The 21,444-nt window shown below is 41.1% G+C and overlaps 1 protein-coding gene across 4 annotated transcripts in view; it reads right to left on the bottom strand.

Moving 5' to 3' along the window:
* Positions 1-21,444, bottom strand: part of Ccdc148 (coiled-coil domain containing 148) — a 277,459-nt gene that overhangs the window by 70,107 nt on the left and 185,908 nt on the right. For all 4 annotated transcript variants that reach the window (XM_059260487.1, XM_059260486.1, XM_059260489.1 and 1 more), the window contains one exon: positions 4,258-4,376. In XM_059260487.1, coding sequence (XP_059116470.1) covers positions 4,258-4,376 — 119 coding nt within the window. The remainder of the gene's footprint in view (positions 1-4,257; positions 4,377-21,444) is intronic.

Here is a 21,444-nt window from a genome sequence, read left to right on the forward strand (position 1 = left end):
GTGGGTATAATCAAGGCAGATTGTATGGCTGTATAAAGTTGTCAAAAAATAAATAAATGATATTAAAACAACAACAAAACAACTTCAGCTATACTAAAGGTCAGGTTTCTTTCTCTGACTTCATCTTCAATGACATGAGTTTCCAAAGTTAATTAATTTCAATACTTCATAAACATCCTAGGCTTCACACCTCTGCACCCCTACAGCTGCTATCTTAATGCAGACTTTTTTTTCTCATCTAAAAGGAACTTGAAATTACCCTCTTGGTCACAAGTTTCTACCTCGATGAAGATAATTCTAAACTTTCACTAGAAAAAAAAGTCTATGTGAAGAAAGAAGAGACTAGAATGCTATTTGGGCAGCATGTTTCTAGATTGGAGATTAAATTTTGTGTATATATCAGCTTTCCTTAACATTATTTTAATGCAAAAGGTCAACAGAATTTGTAAAAGAAAACTGACATAAGAGTAGTTATTATTGAGAATTCTTGTCCTACTAGACAGCACAGGAGAGTGATTGAACAGCATGGTGTCCATGCAGAAGCATAAATAGAGATCAGCTTTTATTTAATCTAATTAAGAGTCCATATGGATATAAAAGTATAATTAGAAATGTGATATATAATAAAAGCGGCATATCCAATCAAAGGATAAGGATGAATCATTAGCAATTGGTTCTGAGATAGTTAGCCATCAAATTAGGGGGGAAATAAAGGCAGTCAGACATTCAGCTCACATCTTTGATGAATATAAATCCCAGATGGCTACATGGCTAATTTTTAGAAGAGGAGTGAATAGCATATTTTCTTTTTTGAAAGATTAGGTAAGGTTTTGTTTCGAGGGTTACCATACATTATTTTGAAGGTTGCGCCAGGTTTTGTCTTTGTGTGCCATGCATGGTTCAGGAGGAGAACGTTTTTCTAGTTTGTCCCTCTGCAGCAGGAGCTGACTACACGTCACTGCCAGACCAGGGCACCTTTTCTAATTGCTCCAATGATATTCTTTGCTAGCGGCCACCAGACAGAGTTAAGCTAACAGACAATCTTCAGACAGACAAACATTTCGTTTTCTTCCAGATGGTTACAGTGAACATGTCTGCCCCTTTCCTATGTGCACATGTTCATTCCCAGTGGCTCATTCCCAAGAGCATTGGTGCCCTTACAGAAGACATCAGAGAACTTGTCTCTCCCAGCCAGTGAGTCTCCATGAGATGGCTGCTCTCTGAAGGCCAGGGAGGGAATCCTCATCAGAACCTTGTCCCGTTTTGGGTTTCTAACCTCCAGAACTAAGAAAATAAATTTCAGATTTTCAAACCATTTTTTATGGCACCTCTAGCTGACTAATACAATGGTACTATATTTTGCATTTTGGTGAAGATTTGTTTGGTTTTCTTACCCTTGTATCTTTGTCTAGGTACATATAGACAATATCTATGTACTTTGTTCAACAGCTGATAATAGCAATGGATTCCAGATAAGACATTATATGAGCACAGGCAGCAAACAGCAGCTTGCATTAATATAAATGGTTTCATTTCTATAGGAATGGCTTTATTACTAAGTTTTAAAAATAGTTTAAAATTTAAATATTTTGACAAAACTGCATTAGAAGCATCTTGTCATAAAAAAGGTCAGTTCATGGAAATCACTTATATAGAATGTTCTTACTATGTTCTAGGCAGTGAGTTACATTCACTATATATCTGATACTTTTAATCATTTGAAGTAGATGCTATCTATATATTCATTGTAAAAATGACAAACTAAAGCACAGAGACACTAGTTTACCCAAACTTCATACAGCTGTAAAAGACAAAGCCAAGGCTCTACTGGCAACAACCCAGTTCTGGAGTCTTCTCTCTCATGCTCAAGAACAAGTTGAAAATTGGGTATTTGGAACATAGAAGGATAGTGGAAACATTGACAAAATAATTTGAATAAAATGAGATGTGGATGTGATCGTCTTTTTGTTATGTCAAGCCACATGAAACCTTCAAAATGCCACTATTTTTAACCGCAAAAAGGAAAGTTTCATATTCTCTACCCATCAATTTGTTGATGAATGTGTTATTTCCATGAACCTTCATCTTCCATATTCAAAGCAGAAATAGATAAATGAGCAGAGTTTTCAGACTCTTGAGGGCACATCTACATACCCTGATGGTAAATCTGGAAGCTAATATTTTAGGTCTTCTTAATCTGATGTGAAGAAAGTGCCTTAGGTTAAAACATCAAACATGATTTTTATTGTATTATATTATTAGAGAAAAAATGTTTTAACCTATCTACCAAATTTGTTAGTGCCAGAGTGGTTACAGATGAATATAGCTTCTGGTCATTGTCAGAAGTGAAAGCTTTTTACATGTTAGACTGCATCTCAAAACACAGAATGAGAATTATATTTCTATCTACATCACTTTTTTTTAAGACAGGTATTATATCCTAGGGTGGTCTTAAACTTGCTATGTAGCTAAGGGTGACCTTGAACTTCTGATCCTCCTGTCTCCATCTCAAGTGCTGAGATTACAGGCATGTGCCACCATACCTGGTTTTTGTGGTGTTAGGGACTGAACCCAGCCAGGGCTCTGTGGCTGCCACTCAAGCCTTCTTCCAGTGGTGCTACATCCCCAGCCCACACAGCATCACAGTGTTTTTGTGGAGAATTATGGCTTGGATATATCACATTTAAAAGCCCTTCCTTGGTGATTTACCCATTGGTATGCAAGGATTGGCTTCACGATTATTTAAATCTGTATTATTCCATCAAAGGAGTTGATATGTATATATCACAAACTCTTAAAAGTGACCAGCTTTCTAGCCTTCAGATGTTTTCCAGTGGACAAGACAGAGCCTTGGGGAAGGTAAACAACTGATGTTTCCAAGGTCATACACTATTCAAAGTTGAGTTAAGAATAAAACCCTGAGCTACAGCTCCTGGTCCTCAGTCCTTTTTGCTATGCTGTAATACGGCTATTTTTTCCTGTTATGTAATACACACTAATCTGATTTGCTTTTTCTTCTTTTCAACTGAAGCTCTGAATCAGCTAATCTTGATAATTACTAGGACAGGAAGCAAAAGACCGAAAATGGTTCTGTAATCAGAGAAGCTCCCTGCTATGAGAGATGTTCTATTAGAAGCATGTTCCAAATGCTGGAACTCCACATCTGTTCTGCTTTTCCCACCCCTTCAGTTCCTGTGGCTCTCTTTCTTTCCCTGGGGGAACTTAAATGGCCCGGCCGGCCTCCTGACCGTGGTCTTTGCGTTGCCCTTCGGTGCGCAGCTGTAGGGGGGCTCCTATTTACTTCTTTCTGGGCTGCAGCATGGTCTGTCCTCTGGTAACCACTTGTATCTTGGCCTCACTTGCTGTTTGCTCTTTGGTTGTTTGACCCCCTGACCTTGAGCTCGGGCTTTGTTATATTTTTGGTTCCATACTCAACTCTAAAGTACTGAGATACCCGGAAAACACTGTAACGATAACCCAGCAGCTGGTTGGGACAAGAAACACCTATAACTCTGGAGACAGTTCTAACTTGTTTCTTCCACAGGAACTCTCCCTCAGCCCGAGAGACTTCCTTAGTGTCTGCTTGATCCGTTTATGTAACAGGTTTCCTGACAGAGAATCTATCTCTTTATTTTCGGATTTTCCTTTCCAGATTACTAGGATTTTTTACTGTTTTCTTTTTGGCCCCAATACAGTAATCTTTAAAAAACATTGTTTTAATCTCTTGGCGTAACACATAAAATAAGAAGACGAGCTCATTATCTCCAATGTCCTTCCCAGCTCTGCAGTTACATAATTGCAGGAAATTCTAGGGCACATTTTCATATATGACTTTAGTGAGTTCATTGGAACATCCACACAGCTCTGTATAATTGTGGATTGTCTTTCCCAGCCTCAGTCACAGTAAGTGGACCCTTTTCTTATTAAAATAATGGCTTCCTCCTCCTGGGTCAAAATATTAATTCACAGCAGCGGCCTGTAGCATTTTATGCACACAGTTGGCAATCAGTTGCCAGAAAACCCTCTGTGAGAGCTTTAACTAGGAAGTCATCAAAGGAACAAAATGGAAAACGGGGGGTTTAAGTATGAAAGTGAGAGTTTAAACTATATTATAGAAATCATTTTATCTGTGTGTAGATATAAATATTGAATGGCAACATTCGGTGTGAAAGATGCTCGCTCTGATATCGTTTATCCTAATGTATTGCAGAAGGCGCTTCCGCAGTCCACTCTGGCGGTCTCAAACCCCTCCCTTACCTTTCTCTGTCTTTCACTGACTGTTCAGCCATTAATGTCTTCAGCTCTTCTAGACGCTGGAGATCTCTCATTTCTATGTCTTGCCACTTCTGTTGTTTCTTAGCCCAGTATTTCCTTATCTGTCATAGAAATGTTACATCAAATTTAAATTAACACTGGATAAAATGGAGGAGGAGCATAACATTATCCGGTTGCTCATACAGCAAAGAGCAGATTGAAACCGCATTTCATTTTTTTTTTTTTTTGGTTGTGCTTTAGAACTTCCTATAAAATATTGGCAACAGAAAAAAATAAATGAACACACAAAGGTATGAGTCTCTGAAACACTCCTGGCTTAACAGTTTCTGAAGTGGAAATGTAATGTGTGCTGAGACCCAGGTTTTAATCTATGGCTGAAATCTTCGACTTTCAGGGAACCACAAAAAAAGAAATGTGTTACTGCCTCTGATGAATATGACCTACCTGTTACCCAGGAGTATTTTTATCCTCTTATGGTAATGCAGTCTTTAGCAAATATAGCATTAAAACTATTTTTACCTTAAAAGCATGGGCTTATTTATGCTAATGGACAGCAGGATGCAGAAAGCTTTATGCTCCCGGGGAAGTGGCAGGAGATGGGTGGGAGGAAGGAGGGAAAGAATGAATTAACACGGTTGTGGTAAAGAGCAGTCTCGACCTATGTGGTAAAATCAAGGTCGTGCTCACCAGGTTCACGAAGGTGGAAAGCGTCGCTCTTCCTGAGCCCTGTTTTCTTCTCTCGATGGAAGCTAGCTACAAGCGCTATTTGCAGGGAGCCGAAACCATCTCTGGTTCCACAGTGTGCTTAGGCCACTCAAGTTAATAAAAGCCTCTTCTGCTACTCTAGGCTGCCATGTTGCGGGCTCAAGACACTGGGTCTTGCTAGTGAAAGACGGTGGCACTTCAGTGGTGACAGGCAGCAGTCTGCAGGGCGACTGGCTAGCCTCACCTCCAGGGTGGCACTTCCTCTTCGGAGTTTGGATATGAAAAGCTAAGTGCTTTCCCAGCTGGCCCCAGCAGCACGGTCTCTGCCCTGGGAGCCTCTCAAGAGGGAGCTGAAGCTCCTGGCCACAGCCAGAGAAATGCTGCAGCTGCAGGGGAACCTGGGGTAAGGTGGTACCCACGCGACATGACTCAAGTCAGAGTTTAAAGAGAGAAACCAAAAAGATGCCAACAACAAAGATGGAGGGGGGTGGCACGGTGGGTACAATCCTCCTGATGAATGCCAGGAATCCCTAAGTGCCAGGCAGGATAAGAGTTCCATCATCTCCATTGCAAGTGTAGGAGATCTTTATATTCTTTTGCATTATCTTATAGGGTTTTTCGTTCTGTTCTGTTTTGCAATAAATGTCTTTCATTATCAAGGTGGTGCTGCTACTTCAAAACCAAATTTGAAAAAGCACATCTATAAAATGAAAGAGGACTTTCTCCTGGGCCATACCAACCCAATGACATGTGCTTACTCTTGGCATTGGCCTGGAAGGAAGACCACGGCTCCTCCTGCAGACAGGCTGCTGAGGCCCTCTCATCCCCGACATTACTTGGCATGTTGCCTTGTGTAGATCAGAGTCTGATGGCCCCCTGTCCTCCCTTCCTTCCTCCTTTCTTCCCTCCATGCCTCTATTCTTTCCTCTCTTCCACTGGCCCTCTCTCTTCCTGCCTCTCTCCTTTCTCTCTCTGTCCCCTTTCCAATGCAGTCATTAACAGTGCTTAATCCTGACCTGGGCCCCCAGAGACTCAAGGCCACAAGCTGGAAGGTTCCTCACAGCTTCACACTTCAGAGCACCTCTTCCTTGCTATAACTAGAATCCTTGGAAGAACTGCTCACTCTCTGATATGGCATTCTGGGAAGTGCTTTTCATTTGTTATTAACTATGACTTTAAGAACACTATCACATATTTCTCACACACAGTTCTTTCTATTTTCCATATTTATATTGTCTGAATACAGCACCCTTTGCCTGTTCTTGCCAGTGCTAGGTGTGGACTCCAGGTCACCTCCAGGTCTGTGTCAAGAATAACCTCAAAGCTACCTCTGCCTGTCTAGGCAACATCTGAATTTCCGTTCAAGCTGTTATTCTTATAGTTCTTCTAAAGAACTGTGTCCTGCTTCAGCATTCGATTATCGTTGGTGTTCTACCCCTTAAATTATATAGCAATAGACTCTCTGACAAGAATTGGCTCCTCTCCACCTTCATCCTCTGGGTTCTACCTCAGTACAGTTTAGTGTTCGGCCCTCAACGTGAGGCTTGGTTAAGTAGTACATCCTCTCTCCCGCTTGATGGCAAAACATGTGATTTCCTAATCTTGGCACTTCCAGGTGTCTTCTAGAACATAGCATGTACTTAATAACCATTGGATTAATGATACAATTGTATGAACAGGTACCAAATTCATGGCTTTGGTGGGACCCTCAGTGACGGTTATTTTTTTAAATGAATGCTTGGTCAGTAGCTCCCAAGTTATCAATGGCACACCAAGACACGTTCCCTGTGTTCTGCTCTGTCCCCACCACTGCTTGCTCACTTTTCACAGGGTGTCTGGAAGCTCTAACCTTCCTTCATACCCCACCAAGGAGAGCAAGGGCTGTCCTTCCTTCAGTGCTCGTAAGCATGTGCTCTAGAGACTCAGAAAGACCCCGACCCCAGGAGCATCTCTCCGTTCTGAAATCTCCTTACTCCACCCTCTGTCCCTCTCTTCATTCCGCCTCAGTGCTCTGCGTGCTGCTTCCTTCTCTGCTGTCCAATTAAACACATCTCTCTCCAGTTAAAAATCCGAAGAAAGACTTCTTTTAAACCACCAAGGTGGTAGCAGCATGCCATTCAAGGTTCTTTTCCGTTAAAGCACCTGAGACTGTTTACTGTGTTCCACTTTTACATCTATACTATCCCCCACTGACAGTGTTTGTATCTCTGCCTTCTAAAGAGGAGGAATTCACCAAGCAACAGGGAAAGGCAGAGCAATTATAGGCCAGTAGTAAATCCAAATATATCAGTAATAATCCAGGCAAACTCATTGCCTTTACTAGTGACTTACAAAGGATCAAGTCAAACAATCATTTAGAGTCTTATTTTATCAATAATTGGTATTTCTATATGTTTCTATTAACCTTTTTGTCTATTGCTAAAACATTATTGGCTTTGGTATTCATTTGTTCAATAAATATTTATTAAAGACATGCCTTGAGCCATATACTGTACTATTTACTTAGGATATGGTATTTATAGCAATTGTCATAAAATTGGGACTTCATAGAGGAGAGACACAATAAAGAAATAATTGAACAAGTCGTTGTATATCCTGTTAATTCCTAACAAGGAAATAATGGGGTGATAATTCAGAATAGTTCGGGTGGCTGTATTAGATGGTGTTTTCAGATGCCTTCAACAGGACATTTGAGGAAAAGATGAAAGATGAAAGTGAGATGGCCATGGAGGAGAGAGAGAGAGACCAGTGGAGGATGAGGAAGCCATGGGTTCATTAGCATTGGCCAGGAAAGAACTCTCGTGTTCTAGGAATTGAGAGGAGACTGAACTAGAATTGCTGGGTAAATCCAGAAAATTAGAACTGGCAGGTAAATCTAGAAGACTAGAATTCGTGGGTTAATCTAGAAGACTAGAATTGGCAGCCAAATCTAGAAGACTAGAATTGTTGGGTTAATCTAGAAGACTAGAATTGGTGGGTAAACCTAGAAGACTAGAATTGGTGGGTAAATCAATACAAGAGACCAAACTGGAGAGCTGCTAGCGGTCTAGACGAGCAGGCCAGGATTCAGAATTTCAGTCAAGTAGTGACAAGGTGTGACTCTGGATGTAGAAGGATGGCTCAGCCTGTTCAATGGAGAGTGGAGAGCAGAGGGGCCAAGGAGTAAGGAGATCAAATGGAAATGCGAGGCTCAGGTGGTCACTTGGACTAAGAACCGGAGTGCAGTGGAGGGGTGAGGTGTGCTTGAGTGTGGGATCAGCATGTTTGTCACGGAGTTTTGCATATTCAAGGCCTGGAATAAAGAGCAAGCAATGAGTGCCAGCATTTTGCTTTCGCAACTGTGAGACTGAAGCATCAGTAACTGAGATGGAGGAGTGGGTTCATAACAGGCTTAGAAAAGAAGGACAAGCAGAAGGTCACTTTGGGGCATGTAGCTCCTGATATGCCTGGAACAGCTCTAAGTGGAGACAACAGACATCTGGAGGTGTGAATTGCCACAGGGAGAACTCAGTCCTGGAGGCTCAAATGAAGCATCTATTTGTGGGAAAATTTCTGATGTCCAAGACTAGGGAGACAAGATGCCGACCTTATTTACATCTTCATTTTCACACTTTTCCCTGGAGAATGGCTCACCTTCTCACCTCCACTGTGGCAGCTCATTATGTTGTCAAGACTAGATCAAGCCTAGCTCCATCCCCTGCAGCAAGGACCCTTCGCTTATTATTTATTAAGCTTCTCTCCTTGGTTCTTTTACATGGCGCTTCCTGGGATTGTTCATGGTCTAGGGAGCCTTTGCTATATGCCTGGGATTGTGCTGCCCTGCCTTTTTGATTGGGAAACCCTTCTTGGCCCTCTTTTAAGACTTATCCTTCAGCACTGCCTTCTTAGCCATTCTTCCTTTCTCCTCTTCCAGCTATGGTGAGGTGTGCCTGTTAGAACATTATTTATGTTTTCTTGGCATAGCATTTTCCGTATGGACCTTTGTTACTTATCATTGTATTCCTAGTGCCTTATATTGTGTCTGACATACTCTAGAGTTTAGATGGTCACAGTTAGATGAGTGGACATTTCTCCTGGTCTCTGGTCCAAGAATAACAGTTGTGGATGGGAATTGGGCCAGCAGTTTTATTTGTAAGATGGTGAAGTCTGAACTAAGTACTTCCCCAAGGAAAGTTCCATTCACGTCTCATCAATTAATAGGAACAGAAAGTGTAGGTCGGGAATTATTGGCTCTGTGAGCTTCAAATTAAAATCCTGGCTAAGGACGTTTAACTAGACCTTTGAGATATTTGTTGAGACACAGAACCTAAATGCACTGAGTTTTAGACTTCTTATGTAATCTTTAAAACATTACAGTGACGGCTGTTCAGACAGTTAATATAAGTGATAAATTAAATGTCAAGTTCTTACTTGGACATGAAGTTTCTAACAAAATAAAACAAGCTCTCATTGTCCTGCTCTCCTCTTTTGGATGCTGATTTGTCCTGGATGCAAGATGCGGATCCACAGTCCCACATCTCCATCATTTTAGTAGACCTATACCAGTGAAAGCGTGAACAAACCAAGGAAAATAGTCTCTGCATAGATTTGTGTACCAAAATGTAATACTATTTTTCCAGAGCATTTAGATCATTTTTATATCCTATCTCACATTAGCCATCTTCAAAACAATTTGTTTCTTATTAACAAGCTGACTAGAAAGCATGATGTTTATGCTCTAAGCATACATCAGAGTTTACCCTTAAAAAACATAGACGAGTGTCAAACAGCCATTAAATTCACCATGAAATAAGACTTTCTTACTTACAGAGAGAAAGCAGAAGCTCAGAACGAAAGCATTATCATAGGAAAAGGGTTGGCCTCTAATTTCAGGCTATCTGTGTGATATTGAATCTTTGAACAAACAGACTTCTGTACAGTGTTCCCAAGTTATTATCACCAGAACTTTAATAACTTTGCAGCAGGAGGTCATAACACTTAACCAGACATACAGACAGTATGATACACAAAGGTTAAAATATTCAGTCTCTTTCCCAACAAAGCATTAAGACAAAGCAAACTGTGATTTCATCTTCTGGCTTCTAATTTATTTAGATAGCTCCTTTCAACTTACAGCCTTTCTCCTTTTGGCCTGCAAAATGCAGCCTCATATAAAAATGTAGCAGTGTCATATACAAAAACAGGACTGGACATCGTAATGAACATTCATTTTTTACTTTATTTTTCCTGTTAATTTAACAAACATAATAGTACAACTACTTCTGCTTTGGCACATAATTGTATGACCTCCTGAAAGGTAAGAGACATTTCTTATACAGTGACATTTTTTGTATCCAGTGTCATCTTTCAGGAGGGAAATAAAAACTCATTGTACCAGGCTTTCTTTTTCTTTGGGGCCACAAACCTGCTCCCAAATCATGACACTGAGACTCATTAGTTATGAATGCTCAGCCTTAGCTTCTGCTTGACCCACTAGCTCTTACATCTTAACCTGCTTCTCTTCCTCTATGTTTTGCCGTGGGGCTTTTTACCTTTCTTTTTTTCTTTCTTTCTGTATGTCCCACTTTCACTGCTTCTCATGTCTGGCTGGCTTCTGGCCCCAGGTGTCTCCATCTCTCTCTCCCTCCTTTTTTCCTCCTTTTTCTCTCTCGAGCCTAGATTTTTTCCTCCAACTTACTCTCTCTGCCCACCAGCCCTGCCTATCCCTCTCTTGCCTAGCTATTGCCCGTTCAGCTTTTCATTAGTCCATTCAGGTGCCTTAGGCAGGCCAGGGGAAATAAATGCAACACATCTTTACATAATTAAACAAACGCAGCACAAACAAATGTAACACATCTTTACATAACAAATGTAGCATAAACAAATGCAACATACCTTCACCCAGTTAAAGCAATATTCTGCAGCATAAACAAATGTAACATATCTTTACATACTTAAAATAACATTCCACAACAACTCATCTGCTGAATTGATGCAATGAAATATTATGCAGACAGGAGGCATTGAAGAAAATACCGTTCTGGGTTTTGCTCGTATAAATCCCAATATACCTGAATAGACAATAACAGTGCTACGTACCAGTCATTAAACTGATTTGCAATGTCACGGGGCATGGTATTTCATCCCAAGACTGCGCATGCCTGGTACTTCTCTGGGTCAAATTGCTTGGGAGAGCCAAATCAAGCTACTTGATGCCAGAGGTGAACTCTTAGCCACTCTTACTCTCAAAATGTTTCAGTCAATGTCATCTCTCCTGTGCTTCGTACTTGAACATCCCTGTGAGTCTACTGACTGACATCAATTTCCAAACTGAAAAGACTAGCCTCAGATTGGAGAGTCGGAAGGCCCAGCAGTGAGGAGTGCTTGCTGCTCTCAACAGAGGGTCCTGCTTTACTTACCAGCACTCATGCCCAGTGGCTCGTGACCACTTTAACACTGGTGCCAGGCATCTGACTTCCTCTTCCAGACTCACCAGGCACCAGTGTTCACCCATGTGCATGCCAGCACACAAACATATACATATACACCTTATTAAAACTGAATTTAAATTTTAAGGGGTTCCAGTGATTAATTCTCATGGCCTTCATTGTGCAAAAGCTCTCTACAAGAGCAGGAAATCAAAGCCAGATCTCTGGTGTACAGAAAAGGAAGTCAGTTTTACGACTATACTACCTGGTTATTTGAACTTCATGGATATCTTTCTGGCCAGAATTCAAATTGCTCATATTTCTGATACGTTCCCTTGCCCTAAACTTGACTATTTCAGACACTGAGTTACAAACTGATAAACAAGTTCATCCCTGGCTAGTAAAAGAATGAACCAGCATACATTTTCTCCTGAATGATAGGATAAGACTATGAATAAGGGATCAGGCCAGCAAGAAGGCTCAGTGGATAAGAGCAATTGCCACCTGATGACCTGAGCTTTTCACGACGAAAGGAGAGAACCGGTTCCCATCAGTCACTTGTCATCTGACCTCCACCTATGTGCCACAGAATGCATGTGATCTGTACATGTGTGCTATGGAATACATACATGTGTGCATATATGTGCACACATACATAAATAATTACATTTTTAATAACAAGAAAATGCTCAGAGACTTTAATTACTAAAAAATAAAGTGCAACAAGTATGGAAATTGACAGATTTATATGTAGGTATGTTCATTAGAGCCTTAAAAGAATGAAAAGAGCCGGGCGGTGGTGGCGTGGTGGTGGCGGCGGCGGCGGCGGCGGCGGCGGCGGCGGCGGCAGCAGCAGCAGCAGCAGCAGCAGCAGCAGCAGCAGCAGCGGCACACGCCTTTAATCCCAGCACTCGGGAGGCAGAGCCAGGCGGATCTCTGCGAGTTCGAGGCCAGCCTGGTCTACCAAGTGAGTTCCAGGAAAGGCGCAAAGCTACACAGAGAAACCCTGTCTCGAAAAACCAAAAAAAAAAAAAAAAAAAAAAAAGAATGAAAAGAATGGCAATAAGAGAAATATCCCAAATGGTTAGATTATCAGATGAACTATCTGATGAAACACCACACAAGCAGTAAAAATCCTACATAGGAAAAAGGGGAAATACATAAATACTGACAAGTAAGGAAAAATAATGATTTAAAAACATACATGTATGTATGAAGAAATGTTTAAGGCCATTGCTATTAAAAACTTTCTTTTGGGAGTGATGCAGGTTTGGGGTGTTTTTCATAGTATTTTATATGATTGTCTGTATTTCACAACAGACATAAAATACTTTGTTATTACAAAAGTTTGCTTTTTAAATTTAGGCAAAGAAAGCACATTTTTAGGAAGTGCATCCAAGGAGCATGGCTATTATTCTTTCCTGAAGTTCTCAAACTATCTTCTTGTATCAAGCCCAACCACAGGATAGTGTATAGAGGATTAATCTTGTCTATAGTTGTATAACACTATGCCTTTCTGCCAGCTTCCATATTGCATCATGTTCACATTCTTTAGAAATGTTTCATGGAATCATGATTCAATTTAGGCTTTATAAAGGCCTCATACAAAACTTCTATTAAAAATTCTGCCTATAGGGTAGGTCATTTTTTCTTTCAACATATGGTCCAGCTCCTGATATACTGGTATGATGCCCATTAGTAGCAAATGGGAACTAAATGCTCTTTTATTTTTTTTTAACTGAGTCCAGTTACAAAATCTCTCTTTACTTTTCGTTTGCTGACATAACTATATTCCTATCCCTTTAATTTCTTGACTTGTATTCTCTTACTGATTTCTCATAACCCTTATAAATAAACACATGGCACAAAAAAGTCAGGATAAATGGGAAAAGATGTGCTAAAAGGAGAGTTGAAGGGGAAAAGGAGAGTTGAGATTCAGGCAGTGGGGAGTTGAGCAGCACTGAGCTGCTTCGCCACCTGTAGACCAGAGACAGCATTGTGGGAGGGGCAGCAAATGGAGCAGAGACCTTTGGTAGACAGAACGATAGTCAAGCACAACCCAACAGGGCAAGAGGCTGGGGGCGGGGATCACCATCCTGCTTCACTCCAGTCTCTCATCTTCACTTTTGCTGAATGCAGCCAGAAGCCAGAGGCCAAGAAAGATACACAGAAAAACCCAAGAGCCACTGAATGAAGGGTGGAGATATTAATTTTTTTGACTATAAGTATTTAGAAGTAGTTGATATCTACATGCATGCAGAAGTAACATTTTAGGTGGCGCTCACTTTGGCTACTTCTTCATAGCAGAGCTTCCCACACAAATTGGTAATAAGCTGCTTTCTGTTGTGATGTATCCTATGTCCACATAATAAGATGAGCCAAGAAAGTATTCTGGGGTAAACACATTAGTTATCTCACTCTTAATTGAAATGCCAGGTGGATTTAAAAATAACTGTCATGGCTTCTTTAGGAGAAAAGTTTGTTTTCAGGATGGGCAATATTACATAATGATCATGTCGTATGTTGACATCGCTGAAATGAATTGGCCCATAATCTTGTTTAATTTCTCTCTTTTCACTATTCATTAGAAAGGGAGTTTATATACTAAGGATGTTGTATTTCGAGACATGAAGCGTTAGGGAGAGTAAAAAGTAATCAGGCCTCAGAGTCATTCAATCATGACTTCTTAGAGCTCAGGTGATTTTTGTGAACATTTAATCCAAACACTTCATTTTACAACCAAGAGGGCAGAATCCCACACAGGCTGCATAATGCACCCAAGATCATCCAGTGTATTAGGGCCCCTGGGACTGTCACAGCTTCCTCTCCGCTTCAACATCAATCCATGTGCTGTGTACAGCTAAGTGGTTGTATGTGGCGTATGCAGCAAACATACTCACTCAACCAATACTCTGTGAGTTCCTGGTACCATGCACTGGAAATAAATGAAAAAAACAACCAATTCCCATTTCTTATGAGTGTGCATTCTAGAAAAATAAGGGAAGGCGTGTGTGTGTGTGTGTGTGTGTGTGTGTGTGTGTGTGTGTCAGGTGTGATAAATGCTGAGGAAAAAACTAGGACAGTGTGATAGATGACTACAGGAAAGGGGGTCACCAAAGATGTTCTCACTAGCATGAAGTTTGTTTGGGTCCTTCACTGAACTGAGAAGTGGGTTGTGCAGACATCTTGGAGGAGGAGGAGAGTTCTAGGCACAGGGAAACACCAGTGCAGAAGGCTGGGAGACAAATGCTAAGGAGGAGGTATGCTCATGGAGGAGGAAGCAGATAGTTGCAGCTGGAATAGAAGCAGGTGGGAAGGGGTGGGAGATGAGATCCAATCCACACTGGGTCAGTGCAAGGAAGAAGATCAGGCAGGGCCTTTGAGAGTGGTGAACTTTTATTTCACATGGATGAGGACTCCATTGGTGCATTTTTTTGGCAGAGGAGTGATATAACCTGAAGTGAGTTTTACAAAGATCAGCATGACTGCTTTGTATAAAAGAACGTGGGTGTGGAACATTGAGCTAGGAAGAGGAGGAGTAGAGGAGCTAACTGGGAGACCCAGAGGCTGACACAATGCTTCTACTTGATTTTAAAGACAGAGCTTCTATCCATGTCAGAAGGTAAATGTATGGAGGGAAAATACAAATCAACAGTGACTCCAAGACTGTTGGGTCGAGTACTGGGAGAGCAGATTCCATCTGCATTGAGAACAGGAAGGAAAGGATAGAGTTAGGTCTGGAGGGAATGCAGAACCACAGCTTTGGCGTTTAGATTTGAGAGAGTTGGGTATGTAAGTGTAGTATGGGTATGAGGTGTAGACTTCAAAAGGACTATTAGCAGTACTACTCAGCATATAAATGATGTGAAGTTATATTAAGTTTGTTGAGATCTACTAGATAATATACAAACTTAGATGAGTAAGCCTCCAACACAATCCAAAGTTTAAGAAATAGAAGAATGAGGAAAACCCACCCAAGTTGACTGAGAAGAAAGTCCCACTGTGGTGGAATGGCTTCCTGGAAGTAAATCAAATTGTTTTCCAAAGACAAGGCTGTGACCAGTTCTGTCATAACAGCTCCAGGGAGATGAGAACTAAGAACTGACCACTGGGATCAGTCAGTGGAACATGGAGGTCAAGCACAAGCTTGCCAAGTGCAGCGTTGCTGAAGTTGAAGGGCACAATGGTTCAAGAGCACAGGAGTAAAGAAAAAAGTGTTCCACATCACTAATCATCAGAGAAATGCAAATCACAATAACCCTGCACACAACTTCACTCTTGTTGGAATAATTACTGTGAAACAGGAAAAGGTTAACAAGTGCTGGAGAGGATTACAGAAAAGCAAATACATGCACACTTGGTGAGTACAGTATGGAGGGTCTTTTAAAAGTTAACAAAGAACCACCCATAGTCCATCAATCCCAATACCGAGATATCGCCAAAGAAAATTAAGGTTATATGACGAGACATACTGTGTTTCCATATTTACTGAGGCACTATTTATTTGCATCAGTGAAGAAATGGAAGCAACCCAAGTGCCCATCAACTCGTGAGCAGTTAAGAAATGAGAACACAAATTACAAGAGTTGAACTCTTGTCAATCGTGGCACTCTAGGTCATCATTAAATGAAACAAGCCAGCACAGGAAGTCAAGCAGCACATGATTTCACCCATGTGGAAGTGAAAATGCTGATCTCACAGAAGTTGCAGTGGTTACTACAGGCTGAGGGTACACAGGACAGGGAAAGGGTAAGCAGTGAGTGATAAACAGTAGCTAAGGAAGCTTAAGAAATTCTCAGCTACTGTCACACAGTAGGGCTGACTACAGACAATATCCATGCATTGTGTATTTTTAAAATGCTTGAGGAAAGAATTTTAAATGCTTCACCATGAAAAAGATAACTGTTACAGGACATAGATACATTCACTCTGATTTAAGCACCATATACTACACACACATAATACCAAAATATCACACAATCTAATATAAATATGTATGTTTTTGTGTGTTGATAAATTAAGATAAAATTAAATTAAGATAAAATTTAAGAAGAACATTGGAGGGGGAAAGGTGGACACTGAGGTCAGGATGTGGAATGATGGTACTGTCTGAAGAGGGATGGGACCAAGAAAGAGGATTTGTTAGATGGAAGGCATTATGGCATGGATTTAGAAAAGATCTGGAAGATGGGGGGTGGTGGGACAAAGATTGGGGCAATCTTGAGTAGGAAAGGTGATAAGAGTCAATGCACAGATCGTAGGACTGGCCTTGGACTCTTCAGCATTATGAAGAAAGGAGTTTCAGTGTCATGGGTATGGTCTCTGATGGGTTGGTAGACTTTATCTTAGAAACCTGTGGAAACTCTCTTGTGAAATTAATGTCACTATGTTAAAAAAGAAGAATGCAGTTATGGCAACTTCCTTCATCTTACTTAACCCCCTCAAAACATGATAACAAAGAGGAAATGAAAACTGTGAGTTTTTAAAATCAGCTTGCACCATAATTTTATCATAATTATCTCTTTTTTTTTTCTTTTTTGGTTTCTCAAGACAGGGTTTCTCTGTATAGCCCTGACTGTCCTAGAGTTCACTTTGTAGACCAGGCTGGCCTTGAACTCACAGAGATCCTCCTGCCTTTGCTTCCCCAGTGCTGGGATTAAAGGCATGTGCCACCACTGCCGGGCTGATTATCTGATTTCTTATGGAGCATTTAATTACAGGACCTCATTAACTCAGAGAAATCATAACTATTAAGAATATGGAAACAGACATTGTCAGTTTGGGGCACTTTAAAAACATAAAAGCAAATTGGTACTACTCAAGAGTTTTCATATTACCCATTTCTTATCTGCTAAACAGATTTATGTGAACAAGGGTAGAAGGACTGGGAAAAGATAACTCCAAGTCCAAGACTTTGATATTGAGGGTTCGGGAAACTGAGGTTTCTCAAAATGGATTCATCTTGAAATTAATGACAAGTAGAAATCACACCAAGGATAGCACAAACAGTACAGCAGCATTTAAAGAATAAACCAGGGGCCGGACGGTGGTGGCACACACCTTTAATCCCAGCACTCGGGAGGCAGAGGCAGGCAGATCTCTGTGAGTTCGAGGCCAGCCTGGTCTACAGAATGAGTTGCAGGAAAGGCACAAAGCTACACAGAGATACTCTGTCTCAAAAAACCAAAAAAAAAAAAAAGGAATAAACCAGGACCAACCCATTTAGGGCCAAATCCTAGTCATACCACTTCACAGCCCTGTGACTTTGGGGACATTATGACTTCTATCGTCAGTTACAAAGTGAGGATCACATGGCTATCTGTCCGTCAGAGTTGTTAAAAAGATTAAAATAAACACAGGTACTCACTAAACACTGCAAACAGCGTACAAATGTTCATTAATTATATCAGATCATTATGAAAAATCAAGACTCAGCAGAAAATATAGCCAAACAGGGCACCTGGAGTTAATTCTTACATTTCTCTTTCTAAAGCTGCTAACTGGGAAAGCTTGTGCAAAAAAACAAATAAGTCTGGCCCTTGATCATCCTAGCCTTTTTTATATATGCCTTTTTCTTAAAATTATATCATCACAAAAGATAGTAAGGTCCCTTGCTGGGCAGTGATGGTGCACGGCTTTAATCCCAACAATTAGGAGGCAAAGGCAGGCAGATCTCTGTGATTTTGAGGCCAGCCTGGTCTATAGAGTGAGTTCCAGGACAGCCAGGGCTACACAGAGAACCCTGTCTCAGAAAAAAAAAAAAAATATATATATATATATATACACACACACACACACACACACACACACACACACACACACATATGAAGGTCCCATCATGTTTTATTCTTCTTAGGAAGAAGCTGTAGGGCTGTAGAGATTGCCCAGTGGTTACGGCAGCTAGTTGCTGCAGTCCGGTTTTCAGCACCCACATCAGTTGGCCCCCCACGGCTGGAAACCAGCTCTATGGCATCTGCTGCAAACCTCTGCTGGGGTTACAGGTGCACACAGCCATTCTCGGCTTCTTGTGTGTAAGTCGGCGACTCAAACTCGGGTCCTCACATCTAGTAACAAGCACCGTTACACAGTGAACCTTCTCTGAAACCCTGAAGTTTCCATTTTAAAGAGACAGTTGAGAACAACCAAGATGGCTTACCGTTGGCTATCCCTGGGTAGTCATCCTACAATTCCTGTTACTTGTGAACTTTATACTGAGAACTGGTTTCAACTTACTCAGTCTCATGGAAACAGGGCCGAATCGGTTCACTTAACAAGCTTACTTAGGTTCATTTCTAAATTTTAATGACAAATCAAAGGACATTGGGAGCACTTTTACATTAGATGATTCTTGATTTATTTCTTTCAGTTAATTAAATGTCCTGCTCAACATTAACTTCTCTACCCATAAAATACTATCTAGAGGACTGATATTAAATTTTCATAAGAGAAAGTTGGAATCCCAGTTTCATTTTGAGTTCTTCCTGCATAAAATATTTACTATCTTCTCCTTATCTAATCATTGTTAAATGACGATTTATCCATTACATTTCTTTAACTCTGATATTCAGCTGACTTCATCAGATTCTAAAATTAAAAAGAATCATAAAAAGGGGCCTGGAGAGGTGGCTCCATGGTTAAGCATACATACTGTTCTTGCAGGTCTCGGTTCAGTTCCCAGCACACACACTAGGTAGCTCCCAACCACTTGTAACTCCAGGTCTAAGGGGTCTGCTGCTCTCTTCAGGCCTTCATGGGCACCCACACCTAGGTGACATTCTCTCTCTCTCTCTCTCTCTCTCTCTCTCTCTCTCTCTCTCTCTCTCTCTCTCTCTCTCTCTCTCGCTCTCTCTCTCTCTCTCTCCCCCCCCCATTCTCTTTCTCTCTTTCAGTCTCTCAGTCTGTCTCTCTGTCTCTCTCCCCCCTCTCTCGTGTATACATACACACAAACAAAAATATTTTTTAAAAAGAATAACAAATAAGATAAAACACCCACCCCCAAAAACTGCAAAACTCCATACCTACAAGTTATCAGCTGAGAGGACCGGAGAACAGCCAACAGGAATAGCTCTGGAGGCTTCTCCTCAGCTCCTCAGCTCCTCAGCTCCTCAGCTCCTCAGCTCCTCAGCTCCTCAGCTCCACCGGGACTTAGCTTTCATGCAGATGGTTCATTTGCAAAGAATCTCTCACGAGAGTGAGGTCAAGTTTTGTGTTTGGAGAGAATCTAAGACATGTTTCCAAGGTCCCCAAAGGCCATGGCTAAGTTCTCACTGTGGTATCTGTTTTCTGAAAACATGAAAGGTGCTGAAAGCCAGTTTTAATCATCTGAAAGTCACCATATTGCTAATTGTCACCATAGTGCTTCTGTGTGGATGTCTCAGCTAGCACAAGTGAAATATTACATAAATTGACAGTATTTTCATTCTATATCATTTTATTGTAACTGCAATCCAGTTAGATAGCTTTCCCTCTGTCCTCAAAAGTAGCCTTGTTCTCTATGTTACACAGGTTGGGGGAGAGTGTCAGTCATAATGGGAAAGGACCCAGAGGAAACAGAGCATCCTGGCCAGACTGGGCAGACACCATCTCTGAAGGTCTGTTTTCCAAGCACCACTATGATTTCAAAAGGTTCTTTTTCCCACTCCCTAAAACCTTGTAATCGTCTTTACCCTCCTTCCTCAACATCAGAGCACTTCATGGGGATGAGAGGCAATCAGTCACAGGAATCTGAAGGAAACTGCAGAGGACAGTTCCATATCCCACAGTTCCTGTGTGCACAAATGCATGCAATAACAATTAAGGGCCTAAACTAAAAGAGGAAGATTAATAGGAAGAGAGTTGCGGAGCCCTGCTGCAGTGAGCCAGGGCAAAAAGTTTATTTCAAGACCTGAACTTTGATCAACTACAGCTAAACTAATAATGCTGCTAGCATGGAAGCACTCACACCAGGAAGCAGTCAGACCAGCAGGGGCCAGAGTGAGGACGGATAGCCATGGCATGATGCTACTAGGCCAAGAAATGAAAGAGGAGGCAGTGTAGGCATTAATGAGAACAAAGACCCCTCCCAACGGCCCTGAGCTAAGGGAATCATCAGTGCTCCTTGAAGGGGCTGGGAGTTACTCTTAAAGTTACATTAGAAATACATAGAAAGAGATATTTTTGTGTCTATCAATATGAGCATATACTATATATATATGTGTGTGTGTATATATATGAAACTATTTAATTCATTGTGTGTAGTCATATTCAAGTTAACTAATTTCAAGCTCAATATAATTCACCCTATTTTGTAGTTTTTGTTTTTCTCGACTAACACTTTTATTATCCTGATAAACTTTGAAACTCAAATCTTCCTGTATTACTACTAAGAGCTTCTACTGACATAGCAAGAATTGCACACTATCTTTGTGGCAGGGCAGGTAAACACAGCCTTTTAAAAACTACCAGAAGAGGGACAATTTATATTGGAGTGCCCTCTTACAATGGCAGGAAATTTGCAAACTGAATAATTGGGATGTAAGATATACCACATTGAAAGGTACTTGGCATACAATAAGTAAGTGGCTAGAGAATCAACCCATCTGGACCGCTGGGTTTCTCCCCTCTCACTGTCGCTCTGTCTTACTAGGAGCCCATATCACTTCCCTATATATGAGGCAGATAGGTAGAGAGAAGGCAAAGGCAGCCCACCACACTCCAATCTGAGGGAGAGCAGCAGTGTCCGTGCTCAAGGAAAAGTAAAGGCCCTGCTGTGAGACACACTACTTCCTTAAAGGAGACCTTGAGATTTCAAGCCGGAACCCAGCAGAAGGCTTATGTGTATAATTTATAATAAAGTCAGCAAGTCATAAAGCTTATGAGAAATGGAGTACATCTTATCTTTTTGAACTGTGTGCTAAGGAGTCTGTCGTTTGCCGTTGATTGCCACCTAGACCCAGGGGATGAACTAGTGAACTAGTCCTGTGGTTTAGAGTGAATCACCACAGTCAGCTGCATGCTCTATGTTCTCATCAGAATGGTTCATCTTCCTGGTACTAAAAACCAGTTACTCAGCCACCAG

The sequence above is a fragment of the Peromyscus eremicus genome, chromosome 4 (genome assembly GCF_949786415.1).
Source record: "Peromyscus eremicus chromosome 4, PerEre_H2_v1, whole genome shotgun sequence".
Taxonomy (NCBI): Eukaryota; Metazoa; Chordata; class Mammalia; order Rodentia; family Cricetidae; genus Peromyscus; species Peromyscus eremicus.